The sequence below is a fragment of the Leuciscus leuciscus genome (assembly GCF_965113295.1).
Source record: "Leuciscus leuciscus genome assembly, chromosome: 19".
Classification (NCBI taxonomy): Eukaryota; Metazoa; Chordata; class Actinopteri; order Cypriniformes; family Leuciscidae; genus Leuciscus; species Leuciscus leuciscus.
This window is the reverse complement of record NC_138743.1, coordinates 18,136,681-18,159,833: the sequence shown is the minus strand read 5'-3', so window position 1 is coordinate 18,159,833 and position 23,153 is coordinate 18,136,681. Positions and strand designations below refer to the sequence as shown.

General features: G+C 35.3%; 1 protein-coding gene and 2 long non-coding RNA genes across 4 annotated transcripts; 2 read left to right on the top strand and 1 right to left on the bottom strand.

Moving 5' to 3' along the window:
- The first annotated feature begins 47 nt into the window (after positions 1-47).
- Positions 48-22,902, top strand: ttc13 (tetratricopeptide repeat domain 13). Of its 2 annotated transcripts, none has more exons than XM_082148466.1 (23): positions 48-226; positions 1,167-1,261; positions 2,383-2,458; positions 2,562-2,632; positions 3,091-3,156; positions 4,415-4,507; positions 5,765-5,881; positions 6,649-6,759; positions 6,936-7,018; positions 7,102-7,243; positions 9,877-10,051; positions 12,640-12,796; positions 12,921-13,051; positions 13,726-13,858; positions 13,988-14,080; positions 14,579-14,662; positions 15,513-15,597; positions 16,137-16,243; positions 17,366-17,501; positions 19,824-19,903; positions 21,539-21,617; positions 21,705-21,784; positions 21,865-22,902. In XM_082148466.1, exons 1-23 carry the CDS (start codon positions 58-60, stop codon positions 21,977-21,979), a joined length of 2,478 nt encoding a protein of 825 aa, XP_082004592.1. In that variant the 5' UTR covers positions 48-57; the 3' UTR covers positions 21,980-22,902. The 2 variants fall into 2 exon arrangements, with proteins under 2 accessions (XP_082004592.1, XP_082004591.1); XM_082148465.1 differs by having other exon boundaries at positions 16,134-16,243.
- On the top strand, positions 7,929-9,624 carry LOC309482949. Its single transcript, XR_014200458.1, has 2 exons — positions 7,929-8,448; positions 8,484-9,624. It is a non-coding gene; the product is annotated as an uncharacterized lncRNA (long non-coding RNA).
- Positions 10,138-12,622, bottom strand: LOC309482938. Its single transcript, XR_014200447.1, has 2 exons — positions 11,249-12,622; positions 10,138-10,435 (listed from the first exon to the last, which is right to left on the bottom strand). It is a non-coding gene; the product is annotated as an uncharacterized lncRNA (long non-coding RNA).
- Positions 22,903-23,153: the final 251 nt, after the last annotated feature.

The following is a 23,153-nucleotide window of genomic DNA, read 5'->3' as shown; positions in this document are numbered from 1 at the left end:
ACTACATTACCCAGACTACACTGTTTCTCACCTGCTCATAACATTATTACTCGCAACATGGCACCTGCTGGCGGGGGTGTTGTGTTGGCGGCTCTGTCGCTGCTGTACTTATGCGGAGCTATTTTATCCAGCGAGTATTTCTCCACCTTGACTTTCTTCAACAGCGATCTTCACAAGCACGGCTGTAGCTCTCCAGCCGAGTGGGAGGAGTATGCGGCGGACTGCGGTGAGCTTCTGCCACGTCCTGATCTTTCTGATGCATATCTCAATGTGATTCACTCTCTTCCGCTTACAGTGACACGAGCCTAACGGGATCATACATGCAGAAACTCACATCATACATGTAGAAACTCACATCATACATGTAGAAACTCACATCATACATGTAGAAACTCACATCATACATGCAGAAACTCAGCAATAACTCTATAAATGCCTGTAGAAACTCAAATAATGCATCTCAAACTCTTGTGCCTCATGCATATCCTTCTTAATGCTATATAAACATGCTGCAGGAAAACTTTAATTGGGTGTCAATGAGTTCATGATCGCTTACGTTAGTTTCAGCAGATGCAGCCTGGCATTACCGTGGTGATTTGGAAATTATACCATGGTAATATCATGGTATTCTAACATGTAACTGACATGTAGGAATATGTAAATCCTGTGGTCTTTGAATATGTTAATCATTTAGTACCATGGTTAAAATTGGGACACAAATAGCACAAGTCCACTATTTTCAGTAGTAACAATAACTGTAGGAAGTAACTGCTATTGTCAAACTATTGTTGCCTTGGGATTGTTTCAGGTTTTGTTTTGATCCAAAGGAATCCTAAGTAAGCCATCATGAAAGAACCTAATGTACTCATTTCAGTTTGCCTAGACTAACAGTAGGCCTGATCCTTATAGAATAAGACATTAGCCTATGTTATTTTTGTGTCTGAAATCATAATACGCCTAAAATACGTTTATTGGTGGATTGTTTAAGAATGCATAAGTTACTTCCTGCACTATTCTATGCTAATTTGTAGTATGAATAGTGCACGTAGTAGCCTATGTTCACACTGAAAAGTTGTGATTTGTGCATAGTATAAGTGCATAGTATATAGTGCATCATTTGAGACATATCCAGTAACCTTTTTTTTTTTTATGTTTTGGTCCCTCAGAGTCATCTATTCTGCAGTTGGAGGATCCAGACTGTGAAGAGGGGAGCAACCCGCCCTGCGAGTCCATCTTTTCACTCAATGCAGAGAAAATCCTTGTGAGTTGTATTTGCTTTATATTGCACCGTGTTAAAGTATTAGTTCAGTAACTTCGGTCCAAAACGAAAATTCTGTATGTATTTATTTATTTACTTGTGTCGTTTCAAACTTTAGCTGCAGAACCGCTGCACGGTTTTGGATAAATTAAGGATTTATACAGGAATTTAGGATTTTTTAGTTTCAAAAATCACGATTCTCCCATGATTCTGAACAGACAACTAAACTAAATAACATGTAGTTTATTAGAGGTTCTGACAAATGTTAATTGCTGGAGTCTATTTAAAATAGTTAATGAATCTGAATGAATTATTAAAAAAAAAATGGTTTGAATGAATGATTCAATGAATCACCCATAAATACTTTATTGTTTCATTGCTGGATGAATCTGCGTTTTTTGAACAAATCTCTTGAGTGAATGATTCAATGACAAACACAATTTTTTAAACAGTCACTGTGATCGCTTCAGTGGACATCAGTGTTTATATCTGAACTATACACTTTCATCCCAGTTCTTCTATGATAATATGAATATTTGTAACACAGAAATTACGATACTGTGTGGTTGAAAATACCATCTCATACCTAGATAGCCTAACTGCTTTCTCTGGATCAGCAGCAGCACAAACACAGATTTGTATATATATAAAATATGTATTAAGCTCTAAAATGACAACAACAACAAAAAAACACTATAAAATGTGCTTTTATGGTTCTTTTTTTATTTTATTTAAATTTTTGCAAGTTCCAGTCCCCATTCAATGTAAATGTGTGAAAAAGAGCCACTGGTATATTAATAAAATGTTTCCTTTTGTCTCTTTATGGAAAAAAGAAAGTCATATGTGTTTGAAACTATGTGAAGGTGAGTAAATGATGACAGAACTAATTTTAAGGTGAACTATTCTTTTACCATCTGCTCTTTAAAAACGTAGACGCGTGAATGAAGAGTGTCGAGCCAAAACCAAAACACTTCCTCTTCGGCTCAAACACATCCTCTGAGTCTGTAACTATAGATTGTGGATCTCTGTATTGTTTTTAACCACTGGTGGGTTTGGATTGATTGCAAGAGGTTGACAGACTTCCTGACGTGTTTTTCTTTCTTTCTCTCTTTCTGTCACCACAGAATCAGGCAAAGTTGTTTGTCGAACAGCGTCGGTTTCCTTTCGCTGTGGAAAACCAAAATACCAATGAAGAACTTGGTGTGTGTCAAATATTGTTTTGATTTTGGACACTGTGTCATTTGCATATGTTTTTTTTTTTTACGTGATGTGAACCTCTAATGCTCTTTTGTTTTAATTTCAGCTATAGGTTATGTTCTCATTGGAAATGGCCTCTATGATGAAGCTATTAAACACTTCTCCTTACTGCTGCAGGTCAGTTTTTTTTTTATTCTTTTTTAAGTTGTACGTATAGTTTTTCTTGTTGAATATCCTGAATTCATACTCTAGAAGTGAAAGTTGTAAAGGACAATTAATGTTGAAATATCACTGTATCATTAATGCATACAGTTGAATGCGAGTATACCAACAGAAACATTCTCCCCTGGTTTCACAGACGAGGCTTAAGTCTAGTCCCAGATTAAAATGCATGTTGAGCTGTTTTAACTGAAAGAAACTTGCACTGACATAAATATAGACCATTGTTTTGTTTTCTAAAGCCTGTCATAAAAGCTGCTTAAATGTCCTAATTGAACTAAGGCCTAATCCTGGCTGTGAAACCAGGCCTCTAACTAGGGTTGAGTGTTAGTAGTTAACAAGGCGAATATTGTGTGCAGTGATAATGGACATATTGTAAGTATGTTTTACAAAAGGACTGTCCTCTGTAACCTCAGGGAGATCCTGAACTGGTCAGTGCCATCTATGGAAGGGGAATAGCATACGGCAAAAAGAGTCTGCAGGCAAGTCAGTTGTTTTAAACTATAGGTCAAAGGTTTGGTATTTTAATGTTTCTGAAAGAAGTCTCTTATTCTCTTAAGGCTGCATGTATTTGATCAAAAATACAGTAAAATCAGTAATATTGTGAAATATTATTGCTATTTAGAATATCTGGTTTGTATTGTAATATACTTTAAAATGTAATTTATTCCTGTGATCAAAGCTGAATTTTCAGCATCTTTACTCCAGTCTTCAGTGTCACATGATCCTTCAGAAATCATCTGTTGAACAATAAACATTTCTTATTTTCAATGTTCAAAACAATTGTGCTACTGCTACTTATTTATTTATTTTTTGGAAACCATAATGCACTATCATTCAAATGTTTGGGGTAAGACTTAACAACAACAACACAATTATGAAAGATTTCTATTTGAGATAAATGCTGTTCATTAAACATTGTATTTGTATGTCAAAATATGTCAAAGAATCATGAAAAACAAAATAATGATTTCCACAAAAACATTAAGCAGTGAGAACTGTTTTCAACATTGATAATAACTATTATTACTAATGTATGCACCAATAATTATTTACAATAATTAAGCAGCAAATCATCATATTAGAATGATTTCTGAATAATCATTTCTGAATAATCATGTGACTCATGTTTTTTTTAACTGTTTTTGATCAAATGAATGCTGCCTTGGTGAACATAAGAGATTTCTTTCAAAAACATTTAAAAAAAATTATCCCAAACCAGTTGTGTATGCATGTTGCCTTATCAAAAAATACTAAATATATCCATGCTCCTATTGATGGCTGTACATATAAATTAAAAGAATAGTTCAGCCTACTTTACTCACCCTGGTGTTGTTCTATTGCTGGATGCCCTTCTTTCTTTTTCGTACCACAAACGAAAAAGTAAAAAAAAAAAATCTCCCCTTGTCACTGCCTTCACATCATGGCAGTGAATAACGACCAGCATCAAGCTTCTAAAAAAAGATGCCATGCGGCACGTTTAAATTCTGAGTGTTCTGGTCGTATGCGATAGGGTTTGGTGAAAAACAAACTGAAATGAATGTATTATTTCATGAAAATCCATTACTCGATGTGCGCTGCCATTATATGGACGAGCGGGAGTTTTCTTTTTCATTTCTCCTTTTGTGGTCCGAAAAAGAAAGACTGGCATACGGCAATAGAACAAAACCAAAGGTGAGTAAATTAACTTTCCTTTTAAAGTGAACTAACATTTTAAGGTATCTCTCACTCTCTCTAAAGGACATAAAGAACGCAGACTTGGCTCTGTATGAGTTGAGCAGAGTGATCGCACTGGAGCCCAACAGACCAGAAGTGTACGAGCAGAGGGCCGAGGTAAGGAACCAGGGATCGACATTCTTCATAATAAAAACGTTTTATTCAGAAAGAAAACGACCATGGTTTTAGTGTTAACCCTCTGATGGTCTATATTTATGTCTACACTCGTGTTTTTTGGGGTCTCCAGAGACCCCAGACAATAACATTTAATTTTGTAACAAGATAATAGTTTTTTTTTTTTACAAATGTAATTTTATTCTGTTTGTTAATGTTTTTACTCAACATTTGTGCAGTTTTTGGAGAATTTATGATATCTTTTAAATTTCTATAAATAAATAAATAAATATTTATTTAAATAAGCTTTTTACAAAAAACCAGCATTTGATGTAAAATTCACTTTATAAAAGACCCAGATTTCTAACTTTCATTCATGGGGATAACATGGATCATTTTAAATGGTTTAATGTAACATTTATGCCCATTTTTTGGAAAATGCAGTTTTAAAATAAAAAAAATATCACTTTAACCACTAGATGGCCATAGAGCTCCACTATATGCTATTTGCTATTTGACTACCTGAAAGATATCTTTTCACAAGTTGGATTCAGTTGGATTCATATCTAAATATTATAAAATCACAATTATAACAAAAATAAAATATTTTTGTCAAAGTTTAGCATTTTTTGTACCCCCCCCCCTAATTTTGACAAATTATAGCCCTACAAATGTTCCTGTGTGTGTGTGTGCATGTGTGTGTGTGTGCGTGTGTGTGTGAGTGTGCACATTTTCAATGTGTCAGTGTCACCAATTTATTTTTGTGGTGGTACTGCATTTTGGATGATTTTATTTGACAAATGATAAGAGAACAGTTTTTATAGTCTCAAAAATGTATTCCTCTATATGTGTGTGTGTGTGTGTGTGTGTGTGTGTGTGTGTGCACGTGTTGTGAGCAAAATAATTTAGCATTGTGGATGTTTTTTGCATTGGTGGAAGTGTGCCACTTTATTTGTGCCATTTCTGTCGATGTGTTCTGCGTTGTTTCTGATTTTGATGATGAATTTTGTATATTTTGATTGCGGGGTCTCCAGAGACCCCGAAGACCACGAGTGTCACAATTTTTGTCACGCTAACATAAAAACAGATATCATTCCAATTTAAATTTTTTTTTGTAGATCTAGAAAGTGTGAAGAGCCGTAGAAGGTTTCATACCATTTGGACAAAGGGAACATTTTTTTTAATTTGAGCAAAAGTCATTTGGGGTCAAAAAGACCCCGTAAACCATCAGAGGGTTAATGATGAAGCATGTGATTTCAGATCCTGTCTCCTCTGGGCCGCATCAGTGAAGCTCTGTCAGACCTGACTAAAGCCATACAGCTGCAGCCTTCAGCCCGACTCTACAGGCACAGAGGAACACTGCTCTTCATATCAGAGGTACACATCTGTCATGATGCTCTTTGGTTTGGGCTTTAATGGATCTAAGGCTTATTGTAACATATAGATCACTTCATATAGTGTCAATCCCATGGATAGCGCTGTATCTATGTGGCGTGGGTACGGAGTCCAGGAACATCACTTGTTTGTCAGCTTCAGCACATGAAGATATTTTTGCACATATTTTGCACAAGATATAGTGCACAGTAATTATGATTGATGCATGAATACAGTGCGATATGAAAAGAGATACTTTTTTTTTTTTTTTATATATAGGGGTGTTATAATAAGGAATCAAATGTATCTTTTGAGATAAAAGTTCACTGTACTATGAAAACATGAAACTTTTAGAACTTTCTCTCCAATTCAAAAATATATTTTTTTATTTTTATTAAATCAACCTGCTAAAATGACTTCTTAACTTATGTGATTTTGTGACATCACAGAAATGAATACGCCACACTACTGACAATAGACAATGGACCTTTTTTGCACGTAACATTTTTCAAGATTCTTTAAAGAATAGAAAGTTCAAGAGAACAGCATTTATTTGAAGAACAATTGATTTTGTAACATTTTAAGAGTCTTTAAAGTCACTTTTGATTAGGTTAATGCATCCTTGCTGAATAAAAGTAGTTGTTGCTAAATAAAAATAATTCCTTTAAAAAAGTCTTACTGACCCCAAAGTTTTTAATGGTAGTATAATTTTAATAGCTCATTGATGAATAAGATTTACAGGTGTCTTCCTTTCTCTCATTGTTTTTCAGGATTATATGGGAGCCATGGATGATTTCCAGCAGTCTCTAGAGCTGAAGAAGAACCAGCCTATCGCTATGCTCTATAAAGGGCTGACCTTCTTCCACAGGGGCCTCCTTAAAGTAAAAAACCCTTATATCCCAAAAAAATAAATTGCACTACACAATGCCCTGAATCATAAAACTTAGATGTGAGATCTGAGATTTGCCATTTTATTACTGTGCAGTTGACTACATTTACAGTAATTGATGACATTTACAGTCTATGCTACTACTAAAATGTAGTTTTCTGCATGCAGGAGGCTATAGAGGTGTTTAAAGAAGCTCTCAAATTGAAGCCGGACTTCATAGATGCATACAAAAGCTTGGGCCAGGCTTACAGGTGTGGTTCTACTGACACATGATGATTTTAACAGTCAGACTTTGCAAATGTTCAGCTGGAGCCAATTACGTGTGTTTGTTTAGGGAATTGGGTGATTTTGAGAATGCTATGGAGAGCTTCCAGAAAGCTCTGTTACTGGATCAGAACCACATCCAGTCGCTCCAGCTCAGAGGAATGATGCTGTACCACCACGGCAGCCTGCAAGAGGCCATCGGCAACTTTAAGGTAAATCAATCGTGTGTGTCCCAAATGTGCTGTATGTAAGGGATAACCCACGGCTAGCTGTGCATTAAACCCCCTTTAGTCAATCATTTTATTCCTTAAAGCTGCCGTCGGCAAGTCTGGCAGATTGGGTCGATTAGCCAAAATTTTGAATGTTTACAACTCTCATGCCCCTCCCCACTACCAGCGAGCACCCTCCCATCGAGGTCGTGCTCGTCAGTGCGTCACTGTGCGTGTGTACCTGATTTTCTGTGAACGCGTCCTCTCTTCAGCATCTATCAACACCATGGACTCGGAGGTAGGCTGCCCTGGCTAATCTATCCATAGATAGCAATAACCGAGGAATTGGAAGCTTGTTAGTAGATTTTCTCTCCGCCATCACGCTTCATGCAATCTCCAGGCGAACTTCAGGCGTGGCGTGTGCATGTGATATTAACGTGCGCGAGTGAGGGGGGATCTGTGGCGTGTGCACGACCTGTGATTGACAGTCAGATATCACCCCCCCCTGAGCTGATTGGACCTGATGAAGCGGGAGCGCTGGATTTTTGCAAAACAAATAACACGCTCCAGGTGGAGTTAGAAGCTCGGGTTTTTTTCTAAAACCACCTTATTTATGTTGTTCTGTCGGATTATAGTGTCGATTACACTGAATATGATCAAAAAAAAATTGCCGACGGCAGCTTTAAAACTCATCTTTGATCACCAAAATGACATTTTTAAAAGTTTTTTTAATTGAATTTTTTTTAACTAATTATGCCTTAAATTAAATTATTTATGCCTTAAAATAGCTTAAATGTAACTCTACACTCTTGCCTCATTTAGTATATGCGGCTCTATGAATATGCAAATTAGCCCCGCCTCCACTCACTCACACCAACTCAGAGATCCACTCGTTGACGATCACAGGTTGACCTGATTGGTTACAAGGTAGTTTGTGACGTCAGGGGGACTTAAAGAACTGCCCGACGCTATGGATTTAAATAGTTTAATGCACAGCTAGCCGTGGATTATCCCGGTTATACTATGGTCCTTTGCCAGCATTGACAAATAAATGCTGTTATTGATGTTTGCAGCACAATATTTGACAGAATTTTGACGGAAGGGTTAAATTCTCTCTCTACTAACAATGAAGCTGTGAGTTTAATTACTTCAAAAACAGCGATTTTACCCACTCGTTGCTGAGATTTTATTAATAGCAGCATTGATAAGTTTCTGTGCTCATGAATCTTCTGTGTGTGCGAAGCGTGATCTATCTCTGTGTGCACGCTTCAATGAAAGCAGTGCATTAATACAGAACGGTGATTAAACTGACTGGAACTATCTGTGCATTAAACCGTTTTATTGCACACCTTCCAGCCAATCAGAGTTGAGTATTCAGACAGACCATGGTGTAATTTGGCATCGGCAATATTAGTCTTTAAAAACAACATGAACTATAAATTGATTTGAAGTAGACTATTTAATTTGGTAGAATTTGTATGCCTCTGAAACACACTTTTCTTCACTGCTGATGTAACCATGGCCACATATCCCATGATGGATGAAAGTCCTGCTGTACATTATTTCCCAGTAAATATTTACTTTTAGTTGGAAATGTTACAGTAGAATTAATATACAGAAGAATATAATTTCATATAATCTTACAGGCTTACATTTAAAATCAAAACTCAAAGCTCAAACATGTCTTAGTTGTTATAATCTAAGGGACGAGTCAAAATGATCTTCTGTGGTAAAAGATAACACGTCATAGATGCTGTCTGTACAGTTTAAAGGGATAGTTCTGCCAAAAATGAATCCTTAACTCACTCTCATGTGCCATTTACTCACACACAAGGCTATCATTCATCTTTAAAACACAAATGAAGATATTTTTTATTATATCTGAGAGAGAGTTTTCCCTCCATTGAAAGTCCATTCCACTAAAACTTGCGCAATTCAAAAAGTTCTTAAAGAGATTTTAAAGGTAATCCATATGAATCAAGGGGTTGTAATCCAAGAGACATGGCCATTTTATAAGCAGATTTAATTTAGGCTTTCATTCACACACAAACATTGATCAACACACATACATGGAGCTCATCAAATGTTAAATTGAAGCTCAAATGTTGTTTGTTTGACGCATAAGAACCAGTTCGTTTTGTTTCTCGCAGAAAGTTAAAAATATCTTTAATTTTGTTCTGAAGATGAACTTTGGAATGACTTGAGGGTTAGTAAATTATGACAGAATTTTCGGGTGAGCTGTCAGTCCTTTTACAGACTCTCGTTGTTTATTTAAATGGACATTCACTTGCGTCACTTGCGTCTATTTATTGAAGATCAGCTAGACTATCTTTAGTCAGGATGACCTGTGTAGAGTTGTGCAATTCCAAAGTCCCTCATTGCAACATCCATAACATTGATTTAAAAAATGTTCACTGTCATAATGTCACTTATACGTGGTTGTTTATTTCAACACAGTATTTCTCATTCTTGTATTTCTTGTATTGTTTTATTAATTTCTTGTTTTGAATCACAAAACAAACATGTCTTTCAATTATTCTGGTGAGATGTTGACCGTTCACGGGTGGATGTGTGTCGTCACGAGTCTTGTGGTTGTTTGTTAGTTTCAGAAGTGTCTTTATCATGTTGTCTTTCAGAGATGTCTGCAACTGGAGCCCTATAATGAGGTGTGTCAGTACATGAAGGGTCTCAGTCATGTGGCCATGGGTCAGTTCTACGAGGGCATTAAAGCTCAGACTAAAGTCATGCTCAACGATCCTCTCTTGGGACAGAAAGCCAGTTCTGAGTATCTCAAAGTCAAATATCTCAGAGGTGAGAAATTAGAGCTCTTTAATAACTTTCATTAACATACAGTACTGTGCAAAAGTCTTAGGCATGTTAAAATGGTTTTAAGTCAGTTATTTATATCTTTTGCTGTAGTGTGTCAGTAGGAAATATCAGTTTACATTTCCAAACATTCTTTTTGCCATTAATTGTAATAATCCAGTGAGATTTGTGTATGCACAAGGAGTCTGACAACAGCCGGTATGATCTGATCTCACCATCATCGAGTCCGTCTGTGATTACATGAAGAAACAGAAAAAACTGAGACAAACTAAATCCACAAACTAAATTAACATGCCTAAGACTTTTGCACAGTACTGTATCATTAATAAACACTACACAGTGCTTAACAGTTCTCAGGAGCTTCAGTATCTGTGTTAAAGGGATAGTTCACTTTGAAATTAATTTTTGGTATGTTTTAGCTTACCTCAAGGGCATCCAAGATGTAGGTGTCTTTTTTTCCGCAGTAGTTTCAATTTTTATATTTTTAGGTCAAACCGTTCTTGTCTGTCAGTCATAATGCAGGTCTATGGTCACGGTCTCAAAACACATGCACAGAGTCCAAATTAAAACAATTCCACGTCGTCCAAATTAAACAATTCCCCATCGTAAGTACACATTGATGGCCTAAGACACGAAACGAGCGATTTGTGTGAGAAAACGAACAGTATTTATATCGTTTTTACCACTTATACGCAGCCATGTCGAAGTGATCTGATCTGACGTGTACGCAGACTGGTGCATAGATATATACACTAGATGTCGCCTTAAAGACATTCGTTCAATGAACTGCCGTAGACAAGGCGACATCTAGTGTGTATATGTCTATGCACCAGTCTGCGCACACGTCAGATCAGAGCACTTCGACATGGCTGCGTATAAGTGGTAAAAACAATATAAATACTGTTCGTTTTCTCACACAAACCGCTCGTTTCGTGTCTTAGGCCATCAATGTGTACTTACGATGGGGAATTGTTTAATTTGGACGACGGGGAATTGTTTTAATTTGGACTCTGTGCATGTGTTTTGAGACCGTGACCATAGACCTGCATTATATGACTGACAGACAAGAACGGTTTGACCTAAAAATATAAAAATTGAAACTACTGCGGAAAAAGAGACACCTACATCTTGGATGTCCTTGAGGTAAGCTAAAACATACCAAAAATAAATTTCAAAGTGAACTATCCCTTTAATGCAAGATAATGTTACCTTGGTGACATAAATCTGCAGAGTTTGCAACCACAATTTTTCATACAGTCTTTTCATCTCAGAAAAGTTCATGTTTATCATCCTTGAACGTTAATGATCTGACCTGAAACGATCTGGAAATCACACGGACTCCTGTCAGTCTTTATTGTTGAGTCATGTAGTAGGGGAGTAAATATTTAAAGGGATAGTTCACCCAAAAATGAAAAACTCATGTCGTTCCAGACCCGTAAGACTTTTATTCATCTTCAGAACACAAATGAAGATATTTTTAACCCTTTCCATACAATCACATCACGTGATCAACTGCTAAATTCAAACGTGCTTTCATGTTTTGGCTAGCGCTGAGCCAGAGACGGACGCGCTCAGCGCTTGTCAAATATCACAACTATTCAGTGTTTTCAACCACATGTTTATTTTAGGTTTCAGACATTTAAAGCTGCAGTCCGTAATTATAATTGTTTTGTGTTGTGCAAAATTTATATAAGAGAGTAAATCATTAATTAATTTTCCAAACAGTGTTTTTGTCTTATTCTGAATCACTACTCAGACATAAACAGAGAGAAGTAGCTTGCAGGATGCATACAGCTCTGTTTATTAAGAGCGGCAAAAGTTACGGACTGCAGCTTTAAATACACATTAGTACTAGCAAAAAAATTAATTTAAAGTTTGTTAAATACACACGTCTATGGAAACGGCAATAATAATATTTTCAATTATAATTTGACAACGTGTTTTATTCAAATCAGATACACATTGTATAAGTAACTATATAGCTTACTCTATTCTTCTCCCAGTTCTCCAGTCACTTACTTTCCTGTATTTTGGGAGAAATTAAGTTCTTGCTGAAGCTCAAACGTGCTGCGTAACACGAGAATGAACCTCATTGGTTCTTGAAGCTCAAAAATGCTGCGTAACACATGAATGAACCTCACTGGTTCTTGCTGAAGCTCAAATGTGCTACTGTATGTAACACGAGAATGAACCTCATTGGTTCTCACACGTCAAGTGAACATGCTTTAGCTTTACCACAACTGATGTCGGTGTCAAATGTTTATATGTGAATAAAAGCCTAAATTCAATCTGTTCATCATATAAAGCGGTTGTGTCTCTTCAGAACTAATCCGCTCAATTAATTCATTTGGAACTTTTCGAAGCGTTAAAGGCAAAATTTGCGTAGCTGTCAATGGAAGGACAGAAATCTTTCATCTATTCATTTGTGTTCTAAAGAGGAGCGAAAGTCTTACGGGTTTGGAATGACATGAGGGTGAGTAATTGATGACAGAATTTAAATTTGGTAAAAAATTTGTCCAGATTCAATATAATTTTGGAGTTGAAATATGCCTCGTTTCTCTGTCATGTGATAGAATACTCCCGTTATTTACACTCTCATCTGGATGTACCTGTTGCGGAGTATAATGTTGATCAGGATTTGCCTGGAAACTTTAAGAACCACTGGGCCAAAAATCTTCCCTTCCTCATTGAGGACTATGAAGAACAGCCTGGACTTCAGCCTCATATTAAGTGAGTTTTTTGGGGGAATCAGGCACATTTGAATCTAATTATATGCATGATTACCTGGATATCAGTATATTGTTGCACATTGTAACTTTCTCTTATTCCCTTGTTGTCTCTCTTTGTCTTGTAGAGATGTTCTACCTCAGAACTTCGACAGTTACTCTGCTGAAGTTCAGAAGCTCATCTGTACAGCCGATCACCTCGGCGCACTGATGCAGTACGACACATTAGGGTTCCTGCCAAACCTCAGAATACACAGAGGTCAGCGCTCTTCAACATCACTAAATAATAAACTTATAAAGACATTTTCAAGAAAAGTTTAAATGACTAAATAATAAGAAATATCAATTACCATGTGGTGCAATCATAAAAAAATAAAATAAAAAAAATGTTGCACCTTGAATGCAAAATCGTTATTTTTATTTTCAGGATTTTTCTTTTTTTCTTTTAGTTAGTTATTTAGTTAGTTACTCATTAAATCTTAGTCCAAACCACATTATTATTATTTTTTTTATAACCTGAACTAATCTGCACTTGTCATAAACTGGTCAAATTATCTTATTTAAAAACATTTATTGACTTTAACACTGTCATTTCCTGTTTTGTGTGTTGTTTTCTGTGTACTGGTTGGACTACACATTTTTGTTGATCACACTTACATGATTTTGGCAGAGAGATGTTTTTAAATAATAAAAAATAAGCAGTGAAGCATTTTTATTTATTTTTCTTCAAATAATAATGCATTAATAATAAAATAATACATTAAATTAATTTAATTTCTCTATTATAATATCAAGACAGTTATATCACCTTTGTGACTTTATGCCTCCAAAAAATATCAAAATGAGTTCAGAAATGAAAAACATGCCTGTCATAGAAGAGATGGATTCAGGTCATTGTAATTCTGAATAGTATTTTGGATGTGTTTGGTGTAGCGATGGGCTTGGCCACCATAGAGGTGATGCAGGCCATGCAGCGCACCTGGAGTAACTCGAAGGTTCGAGTCAACGGAAAGACCAGACAGCTGCAGTGGAGAGACATGTTTGACATCGCAGTGAAATGGAGAAGGTCAGATTCCAGCCAACGTGCCTGAGCTCTTCTCACTGCTCTGGTGAGGGTGTTACCAAGAGTTAGGCTTGATGATTGATCTTGTGTGTGTGTGTGTGTGTGTGTGTGTGTGTGTGTGTGTGTGAGCAGGATTGCAGATCCAGACCAGCCTGTTCTGTGGTTGGATCAGATGCCAGCCAGGAGTCTTAGCAGAGGATTTAACAACCACATTAACCTCATCAGGTGTTGTATCTGCCCTCAACGTGTCACTTCCTCTGCAAAGCTGCCAGTCCTAATTGCTTAACAACTTTGTTTGGCTTTTAAGGGCCGTTCACACCAAGGCAGAGTTTTAATAATTGTTGTAATTCTTCATGCCACAAGTATAACGATAACGACACAAAGGAACAATATCTTTGGAATCACTTTCAGGACGATAAAAACATTGGCAGCCAATCAGAATTCACCCAATTTTAAAGAGCACAAGCATTTGTATTATGTTCAGAGATCATGGGTTTGATCATTTTTGTCATAATTCTGGCTTTCTGTCATAATTTCGACTCGTCAAATCAAGTTAAGTCATAATTTAGAATTTTAAGTCATAATTTATATTTAGTATGTCATAATTCTGATTTCCAGAGAATGATTTTTTTTCTTATGTGTCAGAAATGGGCTCCCATAGACCTAAAACGATTGCTCTGATTGTTTTATAGCGTTTTAATTCTTTTTTCTGTTGTTTCACAGAGGGCAGATCATAAATATCAGATATCTGGAGTATTTTAATAGTATTCTCATCTTCGTAAAGGACAGAATACTGGTTTATCATGGGTGAGTTATGTTTGGGTTTTGTTTTTTGACAAAAGTTTTTAAAATATTAATTCATTCATTCATTCACACAACTTGCATATTCATTAATTTATTCATTCATTCAAACATTCATTTACATACACTACTGTTTATTATTATTATTATTATTATTATTATAATTTCTAAATTATTTTATTCAGCAAGGACACATGAAATTGATAAAAAATGTACGGTAAAGACATTAATAATGTTACAAAAGATTTATTTCAAATATATGATCATCAAAAAATCTAATGTATCATGATTTCCACAAAATTAAGCAGTTAATGTCTTTTCAACAATGATAATAATTAGAAAGTTTTCTTGACCATCAAATCATCATACCAGAATGATTTGTGAAGGATCATGTGACACTGAAGACTGGAGTAATGATGCTGAAAATTCAGCTTTGATCACAGGAATAAATTACATTTTAACATGTGTTCAAATAGAAAAGTTGTTTTAAATAGTAATGAATGTAATTATTTTTGATTAAATAAATACTGTCCTGATGAGCATAATGCATTCAAAAACATTAAAAAAAACGTACTGTTTCCAAACATTGCTAGTGTAAATCACTCAGTCATTTACATACTCTGCTCATTTCGTCACACACTTCACTTATTCAGTTATACGCTTAGTTTATTCACATCCTTCATTTACTTGCACTCCTTGTTTGTTTAAACATATTCATTCATTCATTCACTCACTCACACGCCAGTCAAACAGGTAAATAATTGATTAACCTTGTGAAATTATTCATTTATCTTTTATTCTTTGTCCCTTTATTCATGCACCATATTAATGTTGATAAATGTGTCCTCTCCATCAGGGCGTTTAACCCGCGGGGGCTTCAGGAAGTAAAGCAGGCTCTGGAAAATGTAAATAAAGTTGAGGATCTGCTGCCCATCATGAAGGTAGTAACATTATAAATATGCTGCTTATCTGTACCTAATAATCATCTTAATCATTAAATGGATACTTTGTGTGCTAAATGAATACAATCTTGCTGGTTAGACAAGGTCTCAAGACAATCATCTTTCTCACCCTAATAGATTACCAGTAATGAATGTCTGAGAAATGTTTATTTTTTCAGGGGTATATAAAAACCTTTTTCTTATATTGCCATTATAAAGGAACATTTTTAGTTGATTTTCCTTTCCTTTCACCATTCATATTTGTCATATGATAATATAAAATAAGACGTGTAACAGCCTTAACACATGACAATTATGAGTATGTTTGTTCTAGGATTAGGCCAAATGTGTGAGTAATGATATGAACAGTTGATAAACACATGGGGAATGATTGCATGTTCATAATTACGACTGGCATTTCACACTTGTTTGTGTTTTAGAATAGCAACATTTATTTATAGATCTATGCAAGCTTTCATGAACCGCAAGAAGATAGTTCCTCTAATATGTTTCTGTGTGTGTTTGCATATCTGAAGCAGTTCAACAGTAAAACCAGAGACGGCTTCACAGTCAATTCGAAAGTGCCCAGTATGAAGGATCCTGGGAAAGAGTACGACGGTTTCACCATCACCATCACCGGAGATCGGTGAGAACTATTCTAAAATATTATGCCTTCAAAGTTCTTGTTCTTTAGTGTATTTTGGCTAAGGCAGCAAATTGAGACCAAAAATGACTAAATGTCTACAATTAAAGTGGCCTAGACTAGAGTTATGATCCCCAATCTCTACACAGACCTTCAGGCTCTTCTGATTTTGTGTGCCGTATCTTTTCTAACTGATCCTACTTACAAACACAACTAAATTCCCAAAGACTTCCTTAGAGGGGGTAAAAACTTTCACATATCTCAAATAGAGTTTTTAAGCTTATTTTATCACAAGTATATGAAAGCCTAGGAAAACATACTAAATTATGTTATCAATTATTATATTTATATTATTATAATTATTATTATATTATTATGAATTATAATTATTATTATTAATTATATGTTATATTATGTTATAAACATGCTAGCAACATGCTAAATCATATGGTAACACTTGTTGCAGAGATGTCCTTTGAACAGTTTATCAATATGACGTGGTAAAACATGCTAACAACGTGTTAAAACGAGTTAGAAATGTTAAATCATGCTAGCAATGTGCTAACACACATGCTAGCAACATGTAAAACATGTTAACAGCATGTTAAATCATGCTAGCAATGTGCTAGAAACAGGCTAGCAATATGTTAAAAACATTCTGAATGCTTTTTAAAATCATGTTAAACTTTTAGACAAGGGTTTATCAAGCCAACATCAAAGTTTATCTTCACACCCTGCTGAAGAAACAGCTATAACCAGAGCTGGTTGGCTGGTCTTAGCTGGACTAAGATGGATCTAGATGATTTAAGATGGTCTCTCAGACATCTAAAGAAGTGTACAAAACCCCTCTAAATCCAGCCAGCTAAACCAGCTATGGCCAGGCTAGAAGACCAGCCAAACAGCTTAGGCTGATTTATTTTTTTCAGATGGTAACTTTAGCGTATGTAGATTAAAGAATAATAACTATATAGATAATCAACTTCAGTAATAAAATAGTCTGTTTTATCATTCTAGTTCTCACATGGTTCATAACGCAACAATTTGTAAAGGCTGGAAGAAGTGTTTTTACATGCTTGTTTCAGGCCTTATTGTGTCTATGCTTATGATTTTGTTTGTGTGTGTTAGAGTGGGAAACATGCTATTTTCAGTAGAGACTCAGACCACAGATGAGAGGACGCAGCAGTATCAGTCAGAAATTGAAGCGCTTTATAAAGATCTCACTGCCAAAGGAAAAACCCTGATGCTCTCCACTGAACTAGGGGTAAGAACATCTGTTTGTGTGTCTGCCAGTCTGTTCTTCTCACCGCTGAACATCGATTTCACAAGGTCCTCTGTCTCCTGCTAAACCTGTCGTGTGACTGCTGGCGTGTGTTCATTAGTCACGACTATTAAAGCAAATGAAATCAGTGTCACGTAAGCGCAGTCTCACTCAGAGGAATTACACCTGTCTGACCTGCTACACAGAGAATCATGGGAGTCCTGTGACCTGTGTGCCTTGTGTCTCTCGCCCGCCCACACACACACACACACACACTAATAGACCCACTTACACTATCACACCCATTTCTCTCTGTCTGGATCATAAGAGCATATACATGCAATTTAGATCATCTTGATTCATTATTAAACAGACTGCCAAAAGTTAAGAGTTTTTTTTTTAAATACAAAAGTGCATTAAAATGCAAATTAAACTATGATAACTGAGCAACTGAATTAAGCAATTCAGCAAAGTGATGCAATGCATTCTTTCCCACTTACTATAAGACAAGACTTTCTCTCTCTTACTTTTAAATTCACATTTTTTTGTATAGTGAATTTTTTTTTTTTTTTTTTTTTTTTACAATAAATATCGTTTCAAAGCAGCTTTACAGAAAAGTGCATATTTCTACACTACAATTTAGAGTAATCTGTTATTAGAGGTGACTGTGAATTATCCAGTTGTAATCGATAGTGAACTTGATAGGAAACCAGCGTAGAGATGATATAATTGGTGTTATATGATCATATTTTCTTGACCTGGTAAGAACTTGAGCAGCTGCATTTTGGACTAACTGTGTTTACAATAATCTAGTCTATAGTTTATGAATGCATGAACTAGCTTTTCTGCAGAAACAGATAGCATGTTCCGGAGCTTAGCAATGTTTCTGAGGTGGAAGAAGGCTGTTTTTGTAACATGAAATGACAAGATGCTGTCAAATATAAAACCCAGATATTTTACTGTAGAGGATGAAGTTACAGTACATCCTTCTAGATGCAAATTGTTTTCTAAGATATTCTGTGTACAGGTTTTTGGTCCATTAATACCTCAGTCTTGTCCAAATTTAATAGAAGAAAATTACTGGTCATCCAATATTTTATCCTAACATACTTGTGTCAACTTGGATCATTTGAGATTTCATCTGGTCATAATGAAATATATAACTGAGTAATTATAATCAGCATATCAGTGGAAAATCATTCCATGTCTTCTTATGTTATTACCAAGTGAGCATTTATATTGAAAATAGCAGAGGGCCTAACACAGATCCTTGCGGCACTCCATAATTTACTGTTAACTTAGATAATTCCCTGTTTAATATAAACAAAATGGTAAAGGTAAGATAGGCACGATCTAAACCACCTTAATGCCTGTCCCTGAATACCAGTTTAATTTTGTAGTCGAATTAAGAGTTTGTTATGATCTATAGTGTCATGCCGCACTAATATCAAATAAAACTAGTTTTGAGATGCAGCCTTGTTCAGAAGCTAGGAGTCATGTGTAGTTTTAACGAGTGCAGTTTCTGTGCTTTAATGGGGCCTGAATCCAGATTTACATTTTTCATAGATTATATTTTTTGCCAGAAGGAGCACAATTGAGCGGTCATGACATTTTCTAGTATTTTAGACATAAATGGAAGATTTAAAATGGGTCTGTAATTTGCCCATTCATTTGGATTTAGTTGTGGTTTCTTTCAGTATTAGATCAGTGGATCTAATAAACATGTTGTTGGTTTAGATGCAAAGATAAGTTTATTTATCTGTTCCTGTCCTATACTATTTACAACTGTAAAGCACTACAATTGTTCATGAGGGGTGATTAATTGAGGCTGAATAATAAGACGCTGTCAAAGATTGTACATTTACAATGGTATTTCTGATGCTTTTGATTTTCTCAGTAGAGAAATTAGCCATTACTACTAAACTGTTGGAATATTCAGTTCAGGTGATGTCTGTTTATTTGTTAATCTAGCCACTGTATTAAATAAAAACCTTGGATTGTTTTGATATTTTCTTTGAGCTTGTGAATATGCTCGGCCCTGGCAGCTTTTAGAGCCTTTTTATAGATGGAGATACTTTCTTTCTACTGATTATAGTTTGTTTCCATTTGCACTCTAGGTTACGAGTTTTTAGAAATTGTACAACAACAATGGCTGTGATTTTGAGATTTGACTTACTAGTCATAGTCAGATGGTGTGTAGCATTTATTTCTTGTACTTAATAGAACACACTTCAAAAGAGAACACATTCAGAATATAAACACTTATGCAACCGTAACGTTTACTGTTATTATAGTAGTATTTATTGCCTTTCTTTCTCTCTCTAGGACGCAGATGCCGTGTGTAATTTAATTATTTCTCTGGTGTATTACTTCTGTAACCTCATGCCACTGTCCAGAGGCTCCAGGTAAGAAAACACTTTAATTTCCCTGTTTAGAGAATATTTATGCATGAGAATTAGGCATTTCAATTTTAGTCTACGAGTGGAATTAAAAAACTGTAGAAATCAGTTGGCAGTTTATTCATTTAAAAAGAACATCAACATATTTAATTAATGTTTAGGTAAAAATAATGACAATCTTTGATTCTGCCGTGACAAGGCACGAAAGTTTAAAGCAGTTTAAATACTTTCAGGGTTTTGTCAAGGCAGAAACAAAGTTTATTATTTAAAATTAGTTTAAAAGTTGTTCCTTGGAGTTTGAAGATAAATATAGGTAAATAGCAAGTTACGAAAATGATATCAAACCATGAAATAAATAGTTTGGTCCTTGGGATCTAGGTTGCATTAATTAATAATACATAATCAATACAAGTTTTAAATGGCATTTAAAAAAAAAAGATAATTGCTTTTATTAATTTAGCATGGTTGTTCGTTGAATCCATGTCATCGGCTGTTGACATTGACTATTATACTTTTTTTACTGGATTCAAAAGGAATAAGAAAAGCAATTGCCAAATACATGTTTAAAAACACCATTTAAAAATGTATTTAAATATATTTTGAAAAGTGTTTACTGTAAATTTGTCGGTTTTACTTTGTAGATAGATTTTTATTATATTTACTTTAATAAATTGATCATTAATTGCGTATGTTTTTACTCCTACTAAGATTGGACAAGTTTCTCCATCAAATGCAAAACACAGATTAAGCCACATTAAACTAGTGATGTAAGTGAATTTGCATCACATCATTTATACCGTATTGTAACGAATTATCGAAAAGAAGGGCGAGGACTTCTGTTCTGTTCATTGTTTGTTAATTGAATCAATGGAAGCAGATCTAAATGTGAGCTTGCAGTTGATTGTAAGAACAGAGCTGGATTAAAAGGGGCTATATGTAAGAAGTTTCATATATTGATCTCTTTTGTCATTGCCAATGTGTGAACAGCTTGTAACAAAAACAAGACCTTCCCGTTTTTGCCGGGAAAATCAAAAGGATGTGACGTTTAGCTTATCTTATGTTCAATGACACATGAAATTAATGCTTATACAATGTTCAGGATAACGCCGAAAGAGCCATTTTGTACTGTAATGTCAATGTGTCATGCAAAGAAAAGGGATTAATTCAAACTATAGTCTCACAGAGCCAGATCTATATAGTCTATAGTCTCAAATATATTTTATAATCAAACTATCATACTGTGTAATTTTAACACAGTGTTATGTGTGCACGAGTGCGAGCACGAGCAATAAGTTACAGGCTGCAGTTCATATAACGGCCACCGGTGTCGCTAATAACAAGGGTTTCTGAAATCTACATATAGCCCCTTTAAGTGGACTAAATGATTGTAGAAGTTTGGCATACGTCACCATAGACAAGTCTGTCGTTTCATCAGAAATTACATTTTGGTCATTCAAGGTCAAATAAAAAATGGATGAATAATTCACATTAAGATAATTTAAGATGCTTCTAGAAAATGGATATATTGTACATTTCCATTTCATGCTGACTTGAACAAGATTTCAGTGACGGCAGAATATATTTAGAACTATATTTAATTTGTTTGTTATACCTTGTTTAAAATCGCTGTTGTTCCTCCAGTGTTGTGGCGTATTCTGTCGTCATGGGATCTCTGATGGCCAGTGGGAAAGAGGTGCTGGGCCGAATCCCGTCTGGAAAGGTAAAGACATACAGTAATGTTACTGCACTTCCACTTACTATATAAGTATCTGTTGTAAAGCATAACTTTTTCTGGTTTATCACCCAGCTGTTTGACTTCGAGGCCATGACTACAGCCAATCCTGATCGCTTCAGTAAGACCGTCAAGAGTTGGATGAATTTAAAGAGGTAAGACATGAAGCTACAACTTCTATTAAATGCTCATATTCATACTGGTAACACATTTGTCTTTCTTTCTCTGTTATTAGTTTGCCGAGTTGGTACCAGAACCTTCCGTCGGTTTCAGAGACGTTTCAGTTAACGAGGACCATGATTGAAGTTTTAAACACAGACTCGTCTTCGCACTGTCCCAAGAAATCCTAAACTTGAAATACCATCATGTTATACAAAACACAAACAAGGGGCGTCTCTACTCAGGGCATCTTTGCTCACAGTTCTCACTTTTACGTGATTTTACATATCAAATTTAAGTGGAAATTCTCTTTGGTTTTAGCTTTTATATTTCCACAAACATGGAGAAGAGAGTTGACTCTTTGTTCAAATTTTAAATGAAATATACATTTGTGTTGCGGTTTATTATGTCATTAAAGTTCAGCGATTGCAAGCATAAGCTGAGTTGGGAAAGAACAGCAGGAAATGTAGCAGAATATAGTTTAAAAATCTTTATTAAATTATTATTCATCAGTTGTTTTTAATTGATTTTTCATTTGAGACCCATCAAATTGGTGACTTGTTGCAGAGATGTCCTTTGAACAGTTTATCAAGCAATATCTTCAGCTCTGAGTTCCTTTCTGAATACTTGAAAACAGTGGGGAAAGAGGTTTGCAAATGTTTTTGTTCTTTTTAAAGAGATTTTGCCATGTTTACTGTCCACACTGGCTTCTTTATAAATATTTGTGTTGACGCTACTTAATGGCTCAACTGAACAATGTGCGATGAGATTCTGGAGATGTATATGTGATCTTAAACACTGGAAACAGTTGCACCTCAATCTGCAGTTGACTAAAGGCAAAAAAAAAGGTCTTATTTTCCTTAATCTTATAAATCTTTAATTTTATTTTAGCATCTTCTGAGCATCTCATTTTAAGTAGCTTTTTGGTTTTCTTATTCATGCCATGGTTGGTGCTTTATGGAAAATACTTATTTCCTTTATTTTCCTGTGAAAATGTAAGAACAGGGGCTTTTTTTCCATGAGGGGAAACGCACACAAAAAAAACTTGACAATGGAAAATCTATGACTTCATTTGATGGAACGGCCAGCGTCATTAAACATCAGTTGAATGAAACCAGTGTTGTTGTGTTTATTGGAGAAAATAGCATTATTTTTATTAATACTTTTACAATATTTGTACTGACCAGGTAGGCAAGAAAGCGGTTTGTAGTCTGCTGCAGTGCATCCACTAAGTGGACTACATGCATGTTCTAGGGTCCGAGCGTCCCGGAAGCTGGTCTGATACACTTATTTATTTTAACTTGTCACTGTGTATTTTTTTTAAAATTTACTCTCTGTTTAAGTTCCTCAGTGACATAATTCAGA

Excerpts from the sequence above, each read along its gene's own strand:
- ttc13 (XM_082148465.1), top strand. The coding sequence starts at position 58 with ATGGCACCTGCTGGCGGGGGTGTTGTGTTGGCGGCTCTGTCGCTGCTG. Across the intron at positions 2,459-2,561 it reads AAATACCAATGAAGAACTTG|CTATAGGTTATGTTCTCATT; the intron begins GTGTGTGTCAAA and ends TTTTAATTTCAG. Across the intron at positions 3,157-4,414 it reads ACGGCAAAAAGAGTCTGCAG|GACATAAAGAACGCAGACTT; the intron begins GCAAGTCAGTTG and ends CTCTCTCTAAAG.